General features: G+C 36.0%; 5 protein-coding genes across 6 annotated transcripts; 1 reads left to right on the top strand and 4 right to left on the bottom strand.

Annotated features, from left to right (window-relative positions):
- Positions 1 to 965: 965 nt before the first annotated feature.
- On the bottom strand, positions 966 to 2776 carry LOC119074259 (multiple inositol polyphosphate phosphatase 1-like). Its single transcript, XM_037180282.1, has 5 exons — positions 2462 to 2776; positions 1960 to 2402; positions 1773 to 1888; positions 1284 to 1709; positions 966 to 1221 (listed from the first exon to the last, which is right to left on the bottom strand). The coding sequence occupies exons 1-5, from the start codon at positions 2628 to 2630 to the stop codon at positions 1062 to 1064; spliced, it is 1314 nt and encodes a 437-aa protein (XP_037036177.1). The 5' UTR covers positions 2631 to 2776; the 3' UTR covers positions 966 to 1061.
- Positions 2777 to 3968: 1192 nt separating this feature from the next.
- LOC119074265 lies at positions 3969 to 5340 on the top strand. The gene is made up of 3 exons (XM_037180287.1): positions 3969 to 4190; positions 4250 to 4372; positions 5174 to 5340. Exons 1-3 carry the CDS (start codon positions 4097 to 4099, stop codon positions 5317 to 5319), a joined length of 363 nt encoding a protein of 120 aa, XP_037036182.1. The 5' UTR covers positions 3969 to 4096; the 3' UTR covers positions 5320 to 5340.
- Positions 5341 to 5467: 127 nt separating this feature from the next.
- LOC119074264 (ADP-ribosylation factor-like protein 6-interacting protein 6) lies at positions 5468 to 8179 on the bottom strand. Its single transcript, XM_037180286.1, has 3 exons — positions 7725 to 8179; positions 5903 to 6110; positions 5468 to 5826 (listed from the first exon to the last, which is right to left on the bottom strand). Exons 1-3 carry the CDS (start codon positions 7879 to 7881, stop codon positions 5724 to 5726), a joined length of 468 nt encoding a protein of 155 aa, XP_037036181.1. The 5' UTR covers positions 7882 to 8179; the 3' UTR covers positions 5468 to 5723.
- Positions 8180 to 9046: 867 nt separating this feature from the next.
- Positions 9047 to 12514, bottom strand: LOC119074263. The gene is made up of 4 exons (XM_037180285.1): positions 11790 to 12514; positions 11632 to 11725; positions 11333 to 11530; positions 9047 to 10106 (listed from the first exon to the last, which is right to left on the bottom strand). Exons 1-4 carry the CDS (start codon positions 12282 to 12284, stop codon positions 9940 to 9942), a joined length of 954 nt encoding a protein of 317 aa, XP_037036180.1. The 5' UTR covers positions 12285 to 12514; the 3' UTR covers positions 9047 to 9939.
- Positions 12515 to 13774: 1260 nt separating this feature from the next.
- Positions 13775 to 19203, bottom strand: LOC119074258 (PAN2-PAN3 deadenylation complex catalytic subunit PAN2). Of its 2 annotated transcripts, XM_037180280.1 has the most exons (17): positions 19014 to 19203; positions 18764 to 18948; positions 18414 to 18701; positions 18131 to 18352; positions 17898 to 18071; positions 17556 to 17839; positions 17171 to 17501; positions 17001 to 17115; positions 16723 to 16938; positions 16483 to 16599; positions 15965 to 16080; positions 15728 to 15901; positions 15461 to 15666; positions 14835 to 15396; positions 14563 to 14774; positions 14281 to 14502; positions 13775 to 14221 (listed from the first exon to the last, which is right to left on the bottom strand). In XM_037180280.1, the coding sequence occupies exons 1-17, from the start codon at positions 19075 to 19077 to the stop codon at positions 13945 to 13947; spliced, it is 3765 nt and encodes a 1254-aa protein (XP_037036175.1). In that variant the 5' UTR covers positions 19078 to 19203; the 3' UTR covers positions 13775 to 13944. The 2 variants fall into 2 exon arrangements, with proteins under 2 accessions (XP_037036175.1, XP_037036176.1); XM_037180281.1 differs by lacking the exon at positions 16483 to 16599 and having other exon boundaries at positions 19014 to 19202.
- Between the last annotated feature and the right edge of the window lie 1019 nt (positions 19204 to 20222).

Below are 20222 nucleotides of genomic sequence, written 5' to 3'. Positions count from 1 at the left end.
CCCGATGAGCAAATACAGGCAGTAATTTTTACGCTATAAGACAATCGATCCGTCACTCACAATCATGAAAGACGTTGTGTTAAACTCAGGGTAAAATAGCGAATCACAAACTTCAGTTTTGTTGCATATTGCTATTCTCAGTCCTTCAAGGAATCCTTCATTTACTGTTCTCCATAATGCCTAATTTTCTAGCGTGCTATGGAATCAATGAAAGCATTAATTATGACATTTGCCATCGACAACGACCATAAAAATAAGTACAGAGAGTGGTGTCTGATATATATCGAAATGTGTGTTAAAACATTTGAAGTGAAAGATTCCACCTCAAATATTTGTTATGTGAAATGTTCAAATGATATCATAGACTAAGGTTGGTGTTTATCTTGGCATGTCCCAACGTAAATTATCTTGTTACGGATGACATAGCATGGCAGAATTAAGATGAGAAGCAAAACGTATTTTCTAAAAAATGAAGAAAAAGATTTGAAATGAGGCTTGTGAGAACAAGTAGATTAAATGAAGTAACAGATCCGATTGTAATGACATGCTTCTGTGAAAGATTAATGAATAATTAAGTATTGAGAAACATTCGTTGTCACATCAAATAATGGAATTTCCCGATATAGCACATGTCGGTTGTAGAAACATTGAAGATGTAACTGATTATAGTACCAAAAATTGATTACTGAGCACATTTCGAGCTTCCTTATCCGATACTATTATCATCAGAGACTATATAGTCGCGATGTTATCTTTGGCGTGCCCCTCGCGTGAATTAGTAAATACAACTCTTCGTGAAACACACAGAAAGTCTTCGCTTCCACTTCAAATGGTTCAATTTCTCGAAATAGAAAAACGTGGACATTATCGTGCACATTTGAATTAGCTGTTTTATCAGACAGTTTGAAGATTTCAACAACAAAAAAATGGTGGGAGGAGCTAAGGAATATGACTTTAAAAGAAAAATGGGCAGCTCATTTCAGTTACATTTCTTTATAAGTATAAAATACAATAAATAAATAAATTTTCGATTAACATCGAATTAAATTACAAATTGCCGTTTATGCAGTGCAGAAAATATTCGGGCAGTCAGCCGTTAAATATCTGTCGTACGTCTCTAAAATATAGCTCACTTTGCATAGACCGTTCGACTGACACCCAGGTATTTCCAATGGACGTTCATTGTATAAAAACAGTACTTCGTTGTCACCATCTGCGCAGCTATTTCAGAAAATTTAAAATTTAAAAATAAAACGAACAACGTAATGATGAAAATCACTTACTCATATCGGATTACAGCTAAATTCGAAGCGAATGCTGTCTGTTCACTGGTTCTCCACTTTCTATTGAGTTGTTCAGCAAAATTAGAGCTTTTCAAAGGTGTCTCATCTTCATATAGTCCCAACGAAACCATCATCAGTTGCATTACTGTAGAATGAGTAACCAAAATACGAGCGGGAGCCTCGCCACCATCATTTTGCAAAAACAGGAGCATATTTTGCACAGTTTCGCATAAAATGTTTTTGTTCATGCTAAAGCCGTATCCAGCTTCATAGTAGTAACCCAAATCTTCTCCATATTCCATAACCGCAACATCGTCATACGAAAAGACAGAACACCATGGAGCCGACCGAGACAAATCGGCAGCTTGTTCAAAGCGACACAATTGCCACATACTTCGTACATTTGATTTTGAGGCAGATGTTCCTCTATTGATTCAATTTTCGATCATTAGGACATCAAATGAAATGGTCAGTTAAGTTATAAATTACCCAAGCTTTTCGTTGACATTATCGATGACATCATCATATTCGTCACCCTTTTCGAACTTAGACATTTCCTTTTCTTCTGCACTATTTGCTAGCCATTCCGCACAAAAATCGTAAGGCTAAGAAAAGTGAAACGAAAGCAGAAATAAATGAAACAATTCGTCACTTTAAGTCGGTTAACACTTCTCACTCTTAACAGTAAATCTCGATCGGGTATCGGCTCAGGAACAACAGCTTTGTATCCATTGTAACCGAACAAACCATCCGCGAATGCACGGAAGCTTCCTTGTGTTCGTTGTGCGTCTGTATGTTGGAACAAATACTGACTCGGACTGTACGTTGGAGGGAGTAACGTTGGAAAGGCCGATTGATAACGACGTGCAATATTTTCGACTTCCATCCATCCGGCTAGTGTCAAATATTCAGCAATACTCTCCGTTAAATTGGTGTCTATTTTCCAATTTCTAATGAGTTCAAGATCTTCTGCACAGAGTGTTCCTTTCCCTTTGTTGTCGTGATTGTTAATAGCCTTTTCCTGTACCGAAGGAATGTTAGGAAATTTGCTGATTTGATTGGCATTCGGCAATCGAGTTCCATGACGTTGCAGCATCCAGAATTTTTTTGGTGTGCAATCTAAAGCATATTGCAATGTCAATAAGCTGAGCCTTGCCTAAATTCAACAAAACACTTACTGGAAACTGAAGGATCTACTGATGAACCGCTTACACTTTGGTAAGACGTTTTTGTAGAAAACATTGCCAGTTGTGGCCGAACTGAATCAGACGAGTAACAATAATTAGGGTTACTTTGCGTCTGAGATATCGCCAACAATGAGATTAGTAATGCGAAAAGTTTTGCCATGGTGACTTATAAGAAAATCTTAACCAGGTTCAGTGAAAGATGAAAGAACACTAAGTAAAAAATGTAATCGAGCCTCCTTAAATACCTATTCTTATCACCGAAAAAGCTTGTTTTATTAGGCAAAGAGAAATAGGCGTGTTACCAACGTGATTAGCGTAAAGTGGTGGAACTAATTGGACGACTTCAATTTGTCGTTATGAGATAAAAATCTTTAAGTGTTGGTATGAAGGTGTTTCTTTTTCGGTCGTAGCAACATCTGCACGTATCTACATCTCAGCGAAATAAATCTTTCGATTAAGTTTATTCGGACAATTCTAAGAAAAGATGAATAAAGAGATTATACTTTTATTACATCCCGACATGTAGCAAGCATAAACTAAAGACAAAATTATATTTTGAAAATAAGATTATATCCGATCTCCTCTGAACTTTTGAAATAAATTTAGTCTTCAATGTTCAAAGACCTGTTTCTCACCCGTTTTTGTTGTTGTTGTTGTTGTTGTTGAAATCATTCAGATCACATGATCCACATGAAAATTCAGACGACTTGCACGATTCATTCCACGGTTTTTATAAACTTTACCACTTCAAGTGGTCATAAACGCTTTTTTTCTTACTTTATAAATGACTAGCATATTCACAATTCACGCGAGGGGAACGCCAAAAATTTACAACGACTTATCTCTAATATGTGCACCCGATTAGCCCACTCGAAAAGTACTCAATAATCAATTGATAGTAAATCGATGTACTTATGAGACTGCCGGCAATCTAAGAGACAATTGTTTAAAAGGTTCTCCATAACATCTCTATTAAAACAAGGGTATTGAAATAGTTTTTATTTAAATTTTGATTTAAATATTCATTAGATCTTCCAGTCTCTGTGTGATAAATGATGTAAGTAATAGGCGAGTACGATTGTTCTACAAAGTATTCTATGAATAGACGAAACACTATTTTATGTAACATTTAGTAAAAGGAAAATTACCCTGCTCCTTCCTGTTATAATTTTTTTGTCAGGAACTTTGTACAATGAAAACGGCGATGAAAACATCTTTTGTTGATTTGGTTTTGGTCGATATTTTACAAGAATATCGTTGCAGGTCTTACACATTTAAAATAAAAGCCGCTCAACCTTAATTGAAACTTTATTTCGGCTGGGATTACGAGGCGTATTATTTAAGGTAGAACACCAAGTATAAGAATCATTCAAGCAATCGCTAACACGAGTAGGTTAGACTTTCGAGCGACATTTCTGCAGTTACACATCTTTTCTCAGACAAAATTTTTAGAAAAAATTCAAAAGAGAAATAGCTATTGGGACGGACCAACATCCTAGACTCTTTCACACAGCGTACCATGTAACAATAATTCTATGAATTTTACGCCTCAACACTATAACCGAACATTGCGCGTGGTTTCTTTTTTGTTTGTTTCTCACAATAGTTAAAAATTGTAAATTCCGAATGGACACAGCGACACAACGTTGCCTTACAGGTGACGTAGGGCAGGTTTTAGAGTTTAAGAAAAATCATCCGGACGCTTTCTACGAAGTTTTTGGTAATAATATTTTAGATTATGCTGAACAATCAGTTTTTGACTTTCAAATTTTTGTTTAGCAAAGATTTTTAAAGTTACCACAAAGGAACATCAAAGAATTCTGCTACTCCGAAACGATTCGGGACCGATACTGCAAGCGATATTTTCAGAAATCGATGTCAAAATGGATGATCTTAAACCGGGTAAGAGTTTTCTCTTTGGTACAAATTGCAGATGGTGTAGAGTCTTTACCAGTCAGAATTTGAATGTTGATTGTTTTGTAACATTACCCAAAGAAGAGTAATTTTACCCGATTTCTGATCCAAAGATGTCCAAGTAATTTCCATGAAATTTTCGAAAAATTTTAAGAAAAACATGTTCGCTAAAGACCTGAGAAGTCGTTTTAGTCAGATTCGAAAATATTCAATACGAGTTTCACCGTTATTCATTAGATTGTCTTAGGACAAAGACAAAAATATCGCAGACAGCGTCGTTCAAATCTACAAAAATCTTAATTCTTAAGAATAAAATCCCCGCTAGTCCCCACTATAGTTGGAGTTATAGTTTGTAGTTCATCTTGTAGTTGTAGTCTGTGTGTAGGCTTGACTGTGTGGTTACATTTCAACCTTCTATATTGTCTATCAATAGTTTGATTCAAAATTAAATGGCTGTTGAACGTAGAAGAAGATAATTATTCTTTAACATCGTCAATCGTCACAGATGAATTCAAATTTCTTCAAATTTCTTCGTTTTTGATTTCACTTACCGTTTGCTCCTCTAAAGAAGAAGAAAAGCGGATACGTCACTTTTTAACTGAGTTGTTTTAAGACAGTTTTTGAAGTTTTTCATTTTGTGTTTGACCTCTGACTTCGAAATGATTTTTCGATTGCAATGCTGATTCAAAGAAATACAATGGAAAAATCTGGTCGAAAACACTATACCTACTACAAGTCGCATTTCCATCCAATATTCTCGATATAGACGAAAAGTGATTTAAATTTCAGGTGATTCAGTGCGTGCCGTCGGGAAGTTTAAGAACCACAGCTTCCTGAATATTTTCAAAATTCGAAATGTGTCCGACGATAATGCCTCGTATGTACGGCGCTTAAGTTCGATTGGAAGTTTTGCTTTAAAGAAATCTAAGAAATAATTTGTTTTCGTTAACAAATAAACAACACCTGAAGTTCAACAGTAAAGTTGATGTTTTTTTCTCTCTTTGATTCGTGGACTTTAATTGAATGTGAATGACAACGATGACGACGCTTAAATAAGAGCAAAAAGAACAAATAGGCGATTTTTGTTTTCAATTTTAATTCACAGAAATGAAAACCAATAAATAAATATCTTAGCTGGTAACACACAAGTCGATAAGACTTGCACAAACAAATTATTCTGAACATGCAAACTATTTCCCATGCCGAGATCTTTACAAAATCTACGAACCGATTCTGAATTTGAATGATTCACTGAAAAATCTGTTGTGTGCTGTGCTAGGAACGGAAACACATTACTTTAACTAGTACTCTGAACTAAGAGTAAATTAAGAGAAATAAATTAAACATTTGATAAGCTCAAACAGAAAATAACAATTCCAGTTGCCAATGATGTTAGGTAGCCAATATGATGGGAAGATGATTTGCGGATGTAATTTGTCCGACTGTAAATTGGTGGAAAAAATGATTTATTTTTAATTAAATTTCAACCGACATGTGAGAGAGAACTTTATAACTAACCGTGGAGACAATGTTGTTGGTGGATTCACACCTGGTTCACTACTGTCTAAATACAATAACATCCACGAAAACAAAATCCACGATGATCCCTTGATTGATGGCCATAACAAATGGCTGCAATTCTCTGATAACCAATTCGATAACAGCTGAATTTTTGCTAGCACAATAGCTCCGGTATCAAGCATTATGGACACAGCAGGTTTTCCAGCTGAAAGTGTAAAACATGCTATGAAATGGCCCTGTTTAAATTATCTTCCCACACAATTCACCAAAATAACATTACCACACCATTATGGAATGGTAAAAGTAATGGGCGTGGGCATTTGTTTCCGTTTATGGTGTTCCAAAAATTATTATTTTTTAAATCTCATTATGATTGTATGAAATGGCAATCAATTATTCACATGAATTTGGACTTGATTATACATGCACTCTTGTGCAGTTAACTCAGTTAACGTATTAATACCGTGTCATATTATTAGTATTTAAACTGAAGTTAAACTGAAGCCACAACATTTTAGTTTTATTTGACATTGAAAAATGATATGCGGGTCATACGTAACAGGCCTAGATGCTGTAGAGGTATCTCACTCCACCCACTTAACCTTATGAGCTATAGTTAATGCGACTAAATTATATTCCACAGGCTCGTTATTTGACTTATAATTTCATAAAAAATTGTGGACTAAAAAAGGACTGACAATTACGCACTTAAAAGTCATTATTATACAAAGAAAACCTTGAAGATCCAGAATGTTTATGTACCAAAGTTAAATTCAATGTTTAAATATTTGTCTTCAAATCGAATGATATCATTTCCAATATGTACAAACGAACTAAAAACGATATAAAGACATCAGGAAAGGTAAATATTTTCTTTTCTGTTCGGTGATGATACTCGAAAATTTGTCTGTGTTGATGATGAATAATAATAATAATAATTGAATAAGCAGGTCAACAACGAATTTTACAACTAACCTGTTACGAACAACTAACATTTCTTATTGATAAAGACTTCTAAAATAAACGAGCATATAGTTAAAGGGCTACGACTCATGAGATTTCAAATACCAAAACAATGTTTAACGAAATGAAGTAAAAGATCTGGAATCAATGTCTTTAAAATACTTAGATCAGATGAAGTAATAGATCGGGTACTAAAACTGGTGAGTGATGTGCATGCATGCCGCCTGTGAAAGGTTAAATATTTTCGTGTCCATTTAAAACGGTTATTGTCTGTAGCAAGATTCCATATACGACCATATAGTTAAAGGGCTACGACTCATGAGGTTTCAAATACCAAAACAATGTTCAACGAAATGAAGTAAAAGATTTGAAATCAATCTCTTGAAAATACTTAGATCAGATGAAGTAATAGATCGGGTACTAAAACTGGTGAGTGATGTGCATGTCGCCTGTGAAAGGCTAAATATTTTCGTGTCCATTTAAAACGGTTATTGTCTGTTTGAAGATTCCCCCGAAAGAAAGATATCTTGGAGACTTAGGTTAATGATAAATTCAGTGAGCATCACATCGATCAATTCACGAAGAAATATTTACATCAATATTTACGATTCAGTATAGTTAATGAAATAACATAATGAATTCTTCAAAAATCATAAAAATAGAAACACTACAGTCTTCAATTACAGAAGAAACATATGCCATTTGGTGTAATAACAAGTAAATTTAGCACTCCATCAATCAATAAAAATTTATTTTTGGAACATTTTTTTCATCATCGTAACCAACTTTTCGGAAATAACTCAACCTTAGGTTAATACGCATTACACGAATACAGAAAAAAAATGAAAATACTCACTCAATACCACAAGCAATTTCAGCACAATTACCGAAACGATAACTCCAAAAATCAGAATACTGCTTCTTAATGATATTTGTAGCTTCGGATTAGATGCACCATTGTGCTCATATCCCAGTTTCCTTCTACTGTACTTTTCACTGCCCGATAATGTCATTTTTTTATTATCAATATTATCAAACAAAAGGTTTTTTTTTTCTACGCGATAACGACACACGATAATACACCTTTTTCTGTCGACGCGAAAATAGCAACTATTTACCAATAATGATTGAACGAAAATGTATGCCCTCTTATTGAACGTGTGATTTGAATGCGTGAGTGTGAGGACTATTGTAAATAAACTTTTTTTCGGCTTGTAAATGATGATCTCGAACAGATTTAAATGTCAAAACATAAACAAACCTTGACTATACTACTAATGACGACACAACGCTTACACAGTTATGTTTGACACTATACGTAATTTCTTTTCGACAAAAAAATGATGTAGGTAAAACGAGTCAGCAAGATTACAGTTTTTAGGCTGAATGACGTATGAAAACATGTTGAAGCAAGACGGTTATAAATGTGTTCCGAGGGGAATACACACTGTATATGAATGAATGAGTCATTCTAATATGGATGTATATAAAAAATGCAGACAACATTGAGATATATTACTCAACCGATTGTACGTATAGTTATTTCGTATTTCCCCTGTTCAATATATCTGTATTTTGTATAGACTCTACTTGGAGAACCAGGTGAATTGAATTTTGAAATTGAGCTGGATATCTATGTCATTGACCAGTGTCCAACCTAATTAGAAAATCGATTTTTATTTTTTACTTTCATTGCTTTGGTGTATTGCACAGAAAGGGAAGGTTTCGTTCTATATTGCTTTACCAAATCTCTTTATTATTTGGTTCCTACTTTATCGCTAAATGTTTGGTATCAAATCTTTTACTTCATTTGCTTTAACATACTTTCAACTAATAAAAGCCGGAGCTCATCTTCCCTTATTACTACATCTATCGATAACAGATGAACCTGTTTCTGTTAACTTATCATTGATTGAATACGTTATGGTTAATCTGAGTTTCAAATTGTGGAAAATTATTAAATCACAAGAAGCAAACGATTCTGCTTCCCGTCCGTGTAAGGTAAATTTCGATTAAAATCGATTTGCAGCAATGGTGAGATCCTAACTACATTTTCTTTTATGTTTAGTGATATTTATACGGTTAAGGTCACTGATATGATTTAATAATTACCCAGAATGATAGAATCGTCTGTAACCTTATGAATGTGAGCCTCAAATAAATCGAACATAATTGTTAAATATTTAGATAAACATTTATTTAAAAAACAGTTAAAATATGGAATATCATAAGAACATTGCAATTTTTGCTTACACAGGTACATTACATACATTAAATTTTAAAAGTTTTTTTTTGAGCGCATAAAGTTAGGGAGTTATCAGTTTAGGATTGATTTTGCGTGAGCTGAAACCGATTAATGATACATTCAAACGTTATTATTTGTTCGATGTATCAAGGCCGTTTCAAAATAATTCATCATTGTGATGATATAGGTGGGATTATTGCTGGAAGGTCCTTTAGCTTTAGTCAATATTTCTACGATTTTCTTAATCTTCCTCGTTGAAAATTAAGAAACTGATTGAAAATAGACCCTGGATTATGGCCATTTATTCCAAATAAATGGAAGGGAACAAATATATTTCCCAATTTCATTTCAATTGATTTTCCAACAAATCAATTTAATAATCAACTATAGTTGACCGCTTAAATGTATCATTTCTCAGATAATTCCCTAGCTTTATTTAACCTTTTTCAGACGGCTATTTCATCACTTTTTCTACAAACTTAATGGAATGTGGTGAATATGAAACCTCGAAAATAGGACCTATTCGGATGGTGTTGTAGAAACCAGGCGAAGTAAGAGTCTCGATTATTATGAGTGATATATCGTCTGTTAAAGGTTATAGACACGCCACCGTTTAATCTAATAGTTTATTTGTGAAAAAATAGTGCCAAATTTTGTTCATTCCACTGACTAAAGTTAGTGCTTCTTTGGTCTGCTAAAAAGACCTATACTGGTGTGTGTCTTGGATCGATTATCTCTTTGTTCATTCAGAAAATATCACATTCAGTTGACTAACATCGAACAGTACAGTCAGACTATCAAAAAGTTTAAAATCGAACGCTGTTGCTCAGTGCCTCTGAATCATCCGTACTCTACGTTTTGTTTCTCCACCGGTATCGTCCTCTGAAAAAGAATCCATTGAAGGTCTACGCAATTGGCCGAAAATACTTTGATGGTTTGGTGGAGCGAATGTTGGTACCGAACACCGTCGAATTAGAGGTGCTGGACGGCCAGCTGGAAAAAGACTTTTCTCAATTTATTACCTCCAGTAGCTATTGGTAACAAAATAATTCTAAAAAACAAATGTCTGCATATAATTTCCCAAACTATCTGTACGGAACGACGTCGTAACACAGTATTGTCAGTAAGAGCATATAAAAAGACGATGGGTATTATTTGGTAAATGAATATTTAATATCAAAATTATTATACACCAAAAAACATATTGCCACAATACAAATTGAATACGATTGTGTTTAGTTCGGTTGTTAGTGTTGTTCATATTAAAAATTCAATAATTTTGATATCAATAGTTAGTGTATATATAATGCTTTGCATTCAATATCTGTAGGTTTCAATTCCTCATTTTGATATTAAATTTACTTTTAAACTCGTCAATAGTAATTGGATTTTACCACAAGAACAATTGACTGGAATTTTAATTAAAAATCACAAGTCTTAATTATATCACTTTAGGTTAGGTAAGTGTAGGTATAATATGGGTACATTTCTTATAATAAATCACGATCGTAACGGCCACGACATATATAAATATGAAAGGACCGTGTACTTCTTGTAATATCCTGTAATATCATTGTCAGTTACCACAGTTTAAAAAAAATCTTTTTACAACGCAGGTGAGAAAATAGTCATTTTTTCACATCAGCTGAAACTTCAGCCTTTGTTGTGAAAAACGATGTGTTTACCTCGGGAAAAAGTAGAAAATTTCATTTTCTCGAGTGAATTGTGGCTCTCGCTACACTCAGGTCACAAACAACCACCTCGCAATGGAACTTCCAACTTTTTTTCTCCTCTGTGAACAAATAACTATTATAACTAGGCTTAGAAAAAGCAAGAAAATTAAACGGGCGATTGTGTACGCTTTTTAATTCCCGATAATTGGAACGTTTTGAACATAAGTCTCTTTATAATCCAATTTAACAATCATTCTCATACAAGTAATTTAAAACGCACACACTCGTAAGTTCACGTTTCTTCTTTTGTCTAAGTGGCTAAGTTTAAGAAAAAATCGGAAATTTAGTAAACTGTATAGTATGCTCTTCACAGACAGTTATACCATCTGCTGTATCGACAGTGTCTTATCGATTGCAATTTTGGAATCGATGAGCTGTTTGCTACAATGAGGTCTTATTTATAGCAAAATATTTATTGAAAATAATTGAAGTGGAAAGATTAATAATAGATCAATTGCTTGCCGTCTGTAAAACATTTACACTAACCCAACAACTTTCCGGGCGCGGGCGCCGTCAAAGTTGGAGCCGCTATGCCTGGTGTAGTGAAGCCAGAACCGTTGGAGTAATCTTGTGGATTGCCACTCATCCGTCGCATAAAATGTTCCTGTTGCTGTTTGGTTGCCGTTGAACCGCTGTCCAAACTACGTTGCGTGGTTATCGATTTTCTCGTGAATATTTCAAATGCTAGGTATTGTGGTTGGCATTGTTAGTTGATTAAAAACGGTTAAAAATTCATGTGTTATACGTCTATGTATAGAATGTGTGGTGTTTGGATAGGTATTTACCTTTTGGTTGGTTCCTTTGTTTATGTTTCAGCAGCGAGTATTCCTGGAGAGAGCATCTGCGCAAAATATCATTCTCCGTTTCGTTATTGTCCTTCTGAAGAACAAATGGTTCTGCTAAATGTTCCAAAAAATTAAAACCATTTAGGATTTCAACGTACCTTTTTATAATGCTTCGTTAAATCCAGAGCAGCCTTCACCAACGAGCCTAGCAAAACCGCGACGAGAACATAAACAATCTTAGAAGTATCAGCCTTTTCGTTTCTTTTCTTTGCTGTATCCTTTTCCTTTAAGGTCACAAATTCGTTCCTCTCCGGCACTAGATTAAATTCGTCATTAACAGTATCCAAGTCGGTTGAATTGTCAACAGAATGGATTAATGTTTCGGTAAAATCGTAATCCCTTGGACGATAAATCAATGCATGGATATCATAGCACCGGTCACTGTACTCTAGCATTTTTTTCAGAAACATTTCCCGATTAAAAGCAGCCCGTTCGGCTTCGGCCAGTAGCTCATCCATTTTCTGTTTCTCCAGAACGGCCCGGCGAGCATTCTGTATCTCCTTATCACGTTTGATAATCGATCTGTAGTAATTCAATATTGCCACCAACGTAACAATAACCATACACGAAATGATCTCCTTCTGGCCGTACATTTTTCTTTATTCCAGCGACAATTTACGTTTCACATCAAACGATAACGAAAAATGCAATTAAAACTGTTCATCAAACAGGTGGTGTGTTGCTATTTCGACTGGAGACTGAACACGTCTCATAGCACAAATCAAGAATATTTCTTTCCCTCGGTTCGCTCAGCGACGTTCTGTTGTATTGCACTGAAGTAATCACTTTCGAACACCGACCTATATTAAACATTTATGAGGCGGAAAAGTTTACATGACGGCGATTGGAGGGGAAATCGAGAAAAATCAATATTTACGTATGCAGGATGATTTGAATACAGCTGTGCGATTTGAAAGAAAATAATAATGACAACAAGACTGAATACATGTTTCATAGACGGTTTGCGACTCATACTCTTTTGAATTTGAGGTAAGGGCTGATTCTGTAAAAACATTTTCGAGTGAATTTTCATCGAACCCTTTATTTCTTTCATGTGCGTACATTCTCCGTCAGAAAAACTTTCCATGATTTTCAACATTCAGAGCGAAAAAAACGGGCAGTCTATTCTCTGTTATCTGTTATCAACAATGACGATGAAAATAAAAGATTAGCTCTAGCTTGTGTTCGTTTATATAACGATTTAAAATATTGAAGTAAAAGATTTTCCATTAAATATGTTTTAAACAAATCAAATAATAGATTTAATCGTAATGTGCCTATACGTTTGCCGTCTATGTATAAGTAACAGGGAATGAAAACTTTGGTTGCGCAATGGCTGTAACAAAAACATCAACAATTATGGACGATCCGAAAAGATTCATACCAAGCTATTCCGACTAGTTGTGCTGAGATCCTAATGAACTCCTTAAACTAACGATATCACAAATAAGGCTAGTATTTGGTGCCATTACGAACCACTGCGAGCTTGACGATCATCTACACAGATATCTGTAGGTCACGTTATCCAAAGTTCTCAAGAAAATGGGGATTTATGGAGGTAAGACCTGGTTAAAAACTGTTACAGAATTAAACTTACTCAACTGCTTTTGTCAACGGTGATATAAACGATGATCTTTCAAAATAATGGTAAAAATACTGAAGTAATAGATTTTATGTCAACACACTGGAAGATACGTTAGGCAAATGAAGTCAGAGATTTCATGATTTCATGAGATGAAAAAAATAGTATATTACTATACTATACAAGGGAAGGAATTTGATATTTCGTATCCAGATGATTAATTGTGATACGAAATATCAAATTATTACCCGAGTGTAGTATGACGTTTTCCTTTACGAAGGAGGGAAAGACTTTACCCTAGGGATGGAAAGTCCATCTTCGCTCCCTAGTAAAGGAAAATTATTTTAAACATTTAGAAAACGATTAACTGCATCAGGTTGTGGAGTTTTTATGTCATCACAGATTGCACGCTGCGAGTATTTGCTGTTTGTCAGAGTATATTACGCTTGCATTTTTCGATAGGTCAACAACCGAATTGGCCGAATAAGAAATGCCATTTTCTTTGAATCCAAATAGATTTATTAGAAGAAAAAAATCTTCAAGTAAAAATCAATGAGCTGGCAAATATTCTTCTCATAAATTCTAAACTTTCATTTTAAACTAAGAAAGAAACACGAAATCAATGACTCGGCTTACAAAACTAACTTTTTTTTTTCGATGCTTAAATGAAATTAGTCTTGTGGCACTTTCCACGACAATTGCTTGCCCTTTTCGTATAGAACTGCAATTTCTGCATTCAAACGGCCTTGTTTCTCAATTTCCAAGTAATGCTTGTACAGTTGCAGTGCAGTTCGGGCATCTTCGATGGAATCATGAGTTTCGGATTGAATTTTCGTGTGTAAAAAGTGCCAGGCGAGGAATCTTAATGAAATCATACGTTGATGAGGCAAATGAAAGAGATGAACCGTGTCGATAATTTGTTCGGGTGGAACAATCATATTGATCACCCTAAAAGAATAGAAATTTGTAAGAAAAAGTGGAAAAATCCCATTTCAAATAGCAATTACCGGAAGTCATTGCTCAGTCCATGTCCCACAAAAATTACACCAGAATCGGCCAAAAATCTCAATTTCTGATACGAATTTTTTAACGTGGTCAAATGTTTGTTACTGAAATTCGCATCCAAGTCTCCAGGCTTAATGCCAGAAAATTTCGTTAAATAGTCAACGACCTGCTCTTGCGTTGAAATGTAATCATCGATGAAAGGTACACCTTCGTCAGAACCTTGGCTGTTAATTTAAATGAATTTTATGAGTGATATGCCTCTGGCAGTATGTAGCAGGTAGTACCCTCTTATGCATGTTATGCGTGCCACGCTCATATGGGACGGTTTAATTGTTGCCGTTTTCCCATCACGAATTTCATTTTCTTCTGGATTTAAAGTGACGAACTCAGCATCCATAGCTACCAAGTCTCCTCTAGCTGGCATTTCAGCCGTCGAAAGTGGCTTAAATTTCATATCATAGCGTTTGTTCTTGCAGATTTGTTGACTGAAAACGTCCTACAGCCGAAAATACTTGAATAAAGCGGCTGATTCCCACAAGTGCTAAATTTTACTTACATGAACAAACGGATTCATGTACTGATCCAAGGCGACTTCGGTGTCGGCAACATCACAACAACTGTAAAACAACACACAGGGCTGTTTCCAGTCTAATGTAAACCAAACTGCTTCCTGTACGGAAACGGGTGCGATGCTGAAATCATTGAAAATGTACCATTGTCCCGGTCTGTTAGTAGTATCACCAAGCTTCATTTGGTGGTAACTACTTCCAACGTAAGCCAGCGCAACGAGATGCTTCTGATTCTGATTCGAGTCGTTGATTTCGCATACAACCGCTGATAGTTTGTAATCTTTCTGTTTTAAAACGGTTTTAGTGGTAGCGGCGGCAGTAGTTTCATCATTGTCATTTTTGTCCTCATTTTCTGATTGAGCTGTTGTTGCATCGCCACTGGCATCAGAAGCTGACGGCGATGTGGTTATTGTTTCGCAATTATTACTCGAATCGATTTTCAGTTCGGACGTCTCATCGATTTCCATTGAAAAATTAAGTGGGAACCAGGTGTTGGATCTTGTATGTGATGGTGGAGTAATTGGAATGGCTGACGAAGTCGGCGATTTTCTACGGAAATGTTTGAATTGAAAATTGTTTGAAGCTTGCACAGCAAAATGCAATTTATAATTACCGATCTGGATGGGTAAAATGACAATCGACCCTTGAACAGTTCAAACCATATCGGCATTGTTTCATTGGAGGATTAGCTGCACTGGAACTATCCGAAGTGGTCGCAGGTGTTGCAAACGTCCGGTTCATTTGTCGTTTTAAGAATGTCAAGTCTTTTTCATGAGTCAGTCCGCAATTTATGGAGAGAATTTGAGGTAGATCAACAACCTTGAATGACATCGATGTGAAAGTTTCAAGATAGTTCATCAAGAGAAGGTTCTTTACTTACCCGAGCATATTGATTCGTTGGTGAGAACTTTTGGCAATTATCACAAAACGCTTTGATTGTTTTTTCGACGCTCAAAGAGTTCTTCAGAATTTGGCAAAAGGAAACGCTTTCGTTTTCGCGGCCATTCGATTGCAATAGCATGTTGCACACCAACAGAATGTTGTTCTTCGATTTCTGATTAAATATAACAGAAACCATATTTACTGTCTGCGGCTGTGTGTCAGCATTCGAACTCACCTCTTCATTACACTTCAAACATCTGTGGATGCACTTTTGCTTTGTTCCGAAAAGTCGGCTAATTTCAGTCTCCTCATCTTTGCTTTCATCTTCGCCATCTAGCTTCTCGTTTGGTTCTTTAAAATGTTTAATTACAATTTACCTTAAGCATTTAGCGTTAATGTTGAGCTAAACTATTGCCAAAAAGAGTCCGGACGAATTAGGCTAACGATGACAAAAATGGACAATGATTTACTTTACCCACCGAATTCTATGATTTAACAAATGAAGTAAATGATTTTCTATTGAACAAATAGAAAATTTACAACAGGTTACAACCGATTGAGCAAAAATAAAATTCTGATGTTAGGAACGCAGACAGTGATAGCGTTAGTAATGACCTACGATTTATAGTTAAGTGATAAATGAAACAGTTAACTTTAGTGACTTCCTGTTCATCAAATTTTTTTTTACATTAATCGGAAACACCGCACGGACTTTCTTTGGCAATACATAAAAAAACGTTAAACAATACCCACCACCTGCATACACATCAATGAATTGAAACATTTCCTCGCTTTTACTCTTTTTTAAAATTTCCGACAAATTTATGGTCGGAAAATCAGATTCTTTGTAAAAGAATTCTGGTGTCTGATCTACAAAACACAAACGCTTTGTGAGTTATTTCAACAAAACCACGAAAACCATCAACTGATGCAAAACAAATAATTCTCATCTTTCACCATGAATGTAACAGAATTGGCTAACAAAACACTCACCAGGCTTATTGATCAGATTCATCAGCGGTTGGTTGTGTTTCCTCGATTCCAGAATCTCGTAATGTATCTGACGCAGAATGAATCGATTCCAGTTTTGAATCAAGCTGGCAAAGTTAACATTTGTACTGGAATCGGATAGAATTAGGCCCAGTGCCGATGCCTCCGGTACTGTTCGGAATGAACGTAGAAAATTGCTTGCCTGGCACGGGGCGTCGGCTTTAAATTAAAAGTAAAATTATTTCACAAATGCAATTTACACCTGGCGTGTCGACACAAACCTGAGGATGTATCCAGCATATGAAATAAAAATCCTAATTCGCACGATAGGCAAAATTCTTTCGAACATGAGTGTGCGAGTAATGTTTTTCTCAATGGACTTATGAAATACAACACCTGCAATTCATCAAAATTATCGTAATGATTTTCGCTGATCAACTCTTTCGTTTACCTGCAACATGGAATTACAGTACGCATTTGGTAGTGTAGCTTCAAGTCCAGCAAATCCAGTTTGATTGTGCTGATCGAAATCAAATTCTTGTGCGCCAAGTTTCGTATACTTCACTTCGACTCTGCGGTATCGTTTCGGAATCAGTTTTGTCGAAACCTCGATTCCTTTCGAATTGGACACCGGCACTGAACTCAGACTGTTCGAATTGGGATCCAAATTGTACGGTACCTGATTCCGTCTGGTCGTCTTCGGATTGGGTGCATAGCCAATGGGTCCTTTCATTTTCATTGTAGCTATAATTTCCGGGTCGATAGGTTTCGGTCGACGGAACCTGAACACAAAAATATTAACAGACGTTCCAGCATAGTCACGGTAAATATTTTACCTATATTCTAACAACTCGGGCGGGAAGTCGCTGAAGTAACGATCACCAGTTGCTAAATGTGGAAGCGAAATAGAAGACAATGGAAAGTTTTCGTCAGTTATCGAAACTGGCGGTAGCGGTGGAATTACGTCAGCGAATTCCGTTTCTCTCGAAAACGAGTTTATCGGTGGTTCCTCCACGTTTACCGCACATATTCGGCTAATGTGACCGGTTCGGTCTCCAAACGCCATCACATGAGATGTGGTCGAAATGTCAAAACATGAGCATGAGTTACTGTTCGTCACCTAGTACGAGTAAATTTGTTGTGCTGTGTCCATTGTACTTGTATCCGAACATGATTACCTGATACATGCAGATTTTCGGTTCACTCAGCTCCACTGTGTCCACAAGTTGCAATTGGCCGGTGTCTGAAACAACTGCCAGCCGATTGTATTGCGACGGAATGAATCTCATCATCACGGGCTCTATTAGACATTGAATTGGTTGCACGACTCGCAGCATTCGCACATCATGCACCTGAAAGAAGTCAGGGAAGTATAGGAAATGGCTGGCATACATTATGACAAATGGTTTACCATTAAGAACCGATCGACGTTTACTAATCCTTGCCGTTCGGTATAGCCGCAAGAAATCAAATAATTTCCTTGAACATCAAAGTCAGACAATCCCTGATGCGTGCTTATCGTATGCTCAATGCTCAATGAGTTTGGATCGTACAACGTTACTTTTCCGTATGCATCACCGGCACATAAAAAGCGATGTTTTCTCAAAATGGCACATCCAGATTGCCCCGAAGCCTTAGGAAAATAAAATCTTTCAGCTTGGTTCCCAGAACTACAAATTTACATTTCAAATTACAGCTTTAGTTTCCGTAAGTGTGGCCAAATCTAAATCAATTATGTCATCCTGATTGCCTCCCATAATTAAACGATTTGACAACAGCAACATGCATCGCAGGTCAATCATATTCGACGATCGATGTGTAAATTTCGGTATACCGCGACGAATTTGATGTCGCAACGAAGTATGAGTTAATGCTAAAATGCCATTGTCAATCGTTAGGATTTGGCAAACTGGCTCTGTTGCATGAACTTGAAAAGACGTGTATTTGTCCATTCCCGAACCAAAGTAGGATGTAACATGGCCCTAGAACAATTGCAAAATTCATTGCAGTAATGTAAACAAAGAAAACAAACAATGACACGTACACCTGCATTTCCCATCCACAGCAGCTCTTCTTGACTATCAAAACAAATTGCTGACACAGCAAACCGATCGCCTCCGTCAGCTAATACTGTTCCGAACTCAGAATACTCTGGATCGCTTTGTCCCATAATACTGAACGATCGAAAACTGGGAGAATAATGACCGGTCCTTGATTGGTTGTGGTACACTAATTCAAAATGATGCTCGTAAACAAATTGCATGAAATGAGTTTTGAGACAGGCAAAACATTACTTGTCAATGTAATAACATCGTCGCTGCGGCCGACGCCATCACCACTGTTATAGACATAGTCCATTTTAAAATTGTTTAATTGCGGTCCTACTAAAACCTTTAGGAGTTTTCTAGCATATTTATTGTTTAATCAAACCAAAATTCTAGATCGACATTGAAACAATAACAATTATGTTAGAAGAAGTGTCAAAAAAGAGACCGTTTCATTATGATGATTGCGTTTGGAGAAAAATGACATTCACAATGAGTGTAGAGAGTCTGTTCGCTCTTTTATCTGGTAACCGACAGTGACGATGATGAGTGCTAATGTCGTCTCAGGAAATGTTATTGTTAAATCTAATGAAGTAAAAGATTTTTTTACCAATTTTTTAAATTTAGGTATAAGAGTAACAGTCTGTTGCGTTGCAATATAACAACCGCAATATAACGGAGATATCATCCTTGAAACGTTGCAACCATTGAGAAGCTGAAGCGACAAAGACGAAGTTTATGACAATGCAGTTTGGTACAAACCATGGATGAAGTACGTAAAGCCAATGAATGTACATGTACATACCAGGTATAGCCGATTCTTCAAAACCTGTCGATTTATCTTGAATGCACTCCTTACTTCTGTCAAAATAGGTGCATTAGAATCCGTTTTAGATGGTTTGTATTGTAGTCGATAACGGAAATTCTGTAAAGGAACGTTTACCGAGCAAGTTCCGGCAAACGAGTGATTGGAGGTTGTTGGGTACATCGAAGAAATAATTTTCTGAAGAAGAGACAAAAAATTCCTCCTCGTCCTTCCCCTCCCCACCCCTTCAAAGTTTAAATGTAGTGGTGTCTTTGTCGAATTATTGCCAGGGCTGTGTGAATTGTAGAGATACGTGTAATAGCTCATTTTAAAGGTAAAGGTTCAAATTTTTTTGACGCAGTTTGATTTTCCGAATTTTCCAAATCGTTTAAGACTAGAGGTGTGCGTCGGTCAACTTTTGTTCAGCTGAAGACCAGTGCTGAATATTCAATTGATTGTTGTGACAAAAAGCGGTCCAAGACATTCTCAATGAAACTAATATCTTAGGAACTCCGGTTTTGAGTCATTTTTTCAAATAGCTGTTCCTTTAAAAGTTCACTAATTTCACTAATTTCAAGTTTTCAAAATCCAAACCGTACATAAATTATCCGAGAAAGTCGAGATTTTCCAATTCTCTACATACCAGCCGAAAC

Source organism: Bradysia coprophila, unplaced genomic scaffold (assembly GCF_014529535.1).
Source record: "Bradysia coprophila strain Holo2 unplaced genomic scaffold, BU_Bcop_v1 contig_145, whole genome shotgun sequence".
NCBI lineage: Eukaryota > Metazoa > Arthropoda > Insecta > Diptera > Sciaridae > Bradysia > Bradysia coprophila.
The sequence above is the reverse complement of the archived record's forward strand: the minus strand, read 5'-3'. Positions and strand labels throughout refer to the sequence as shown.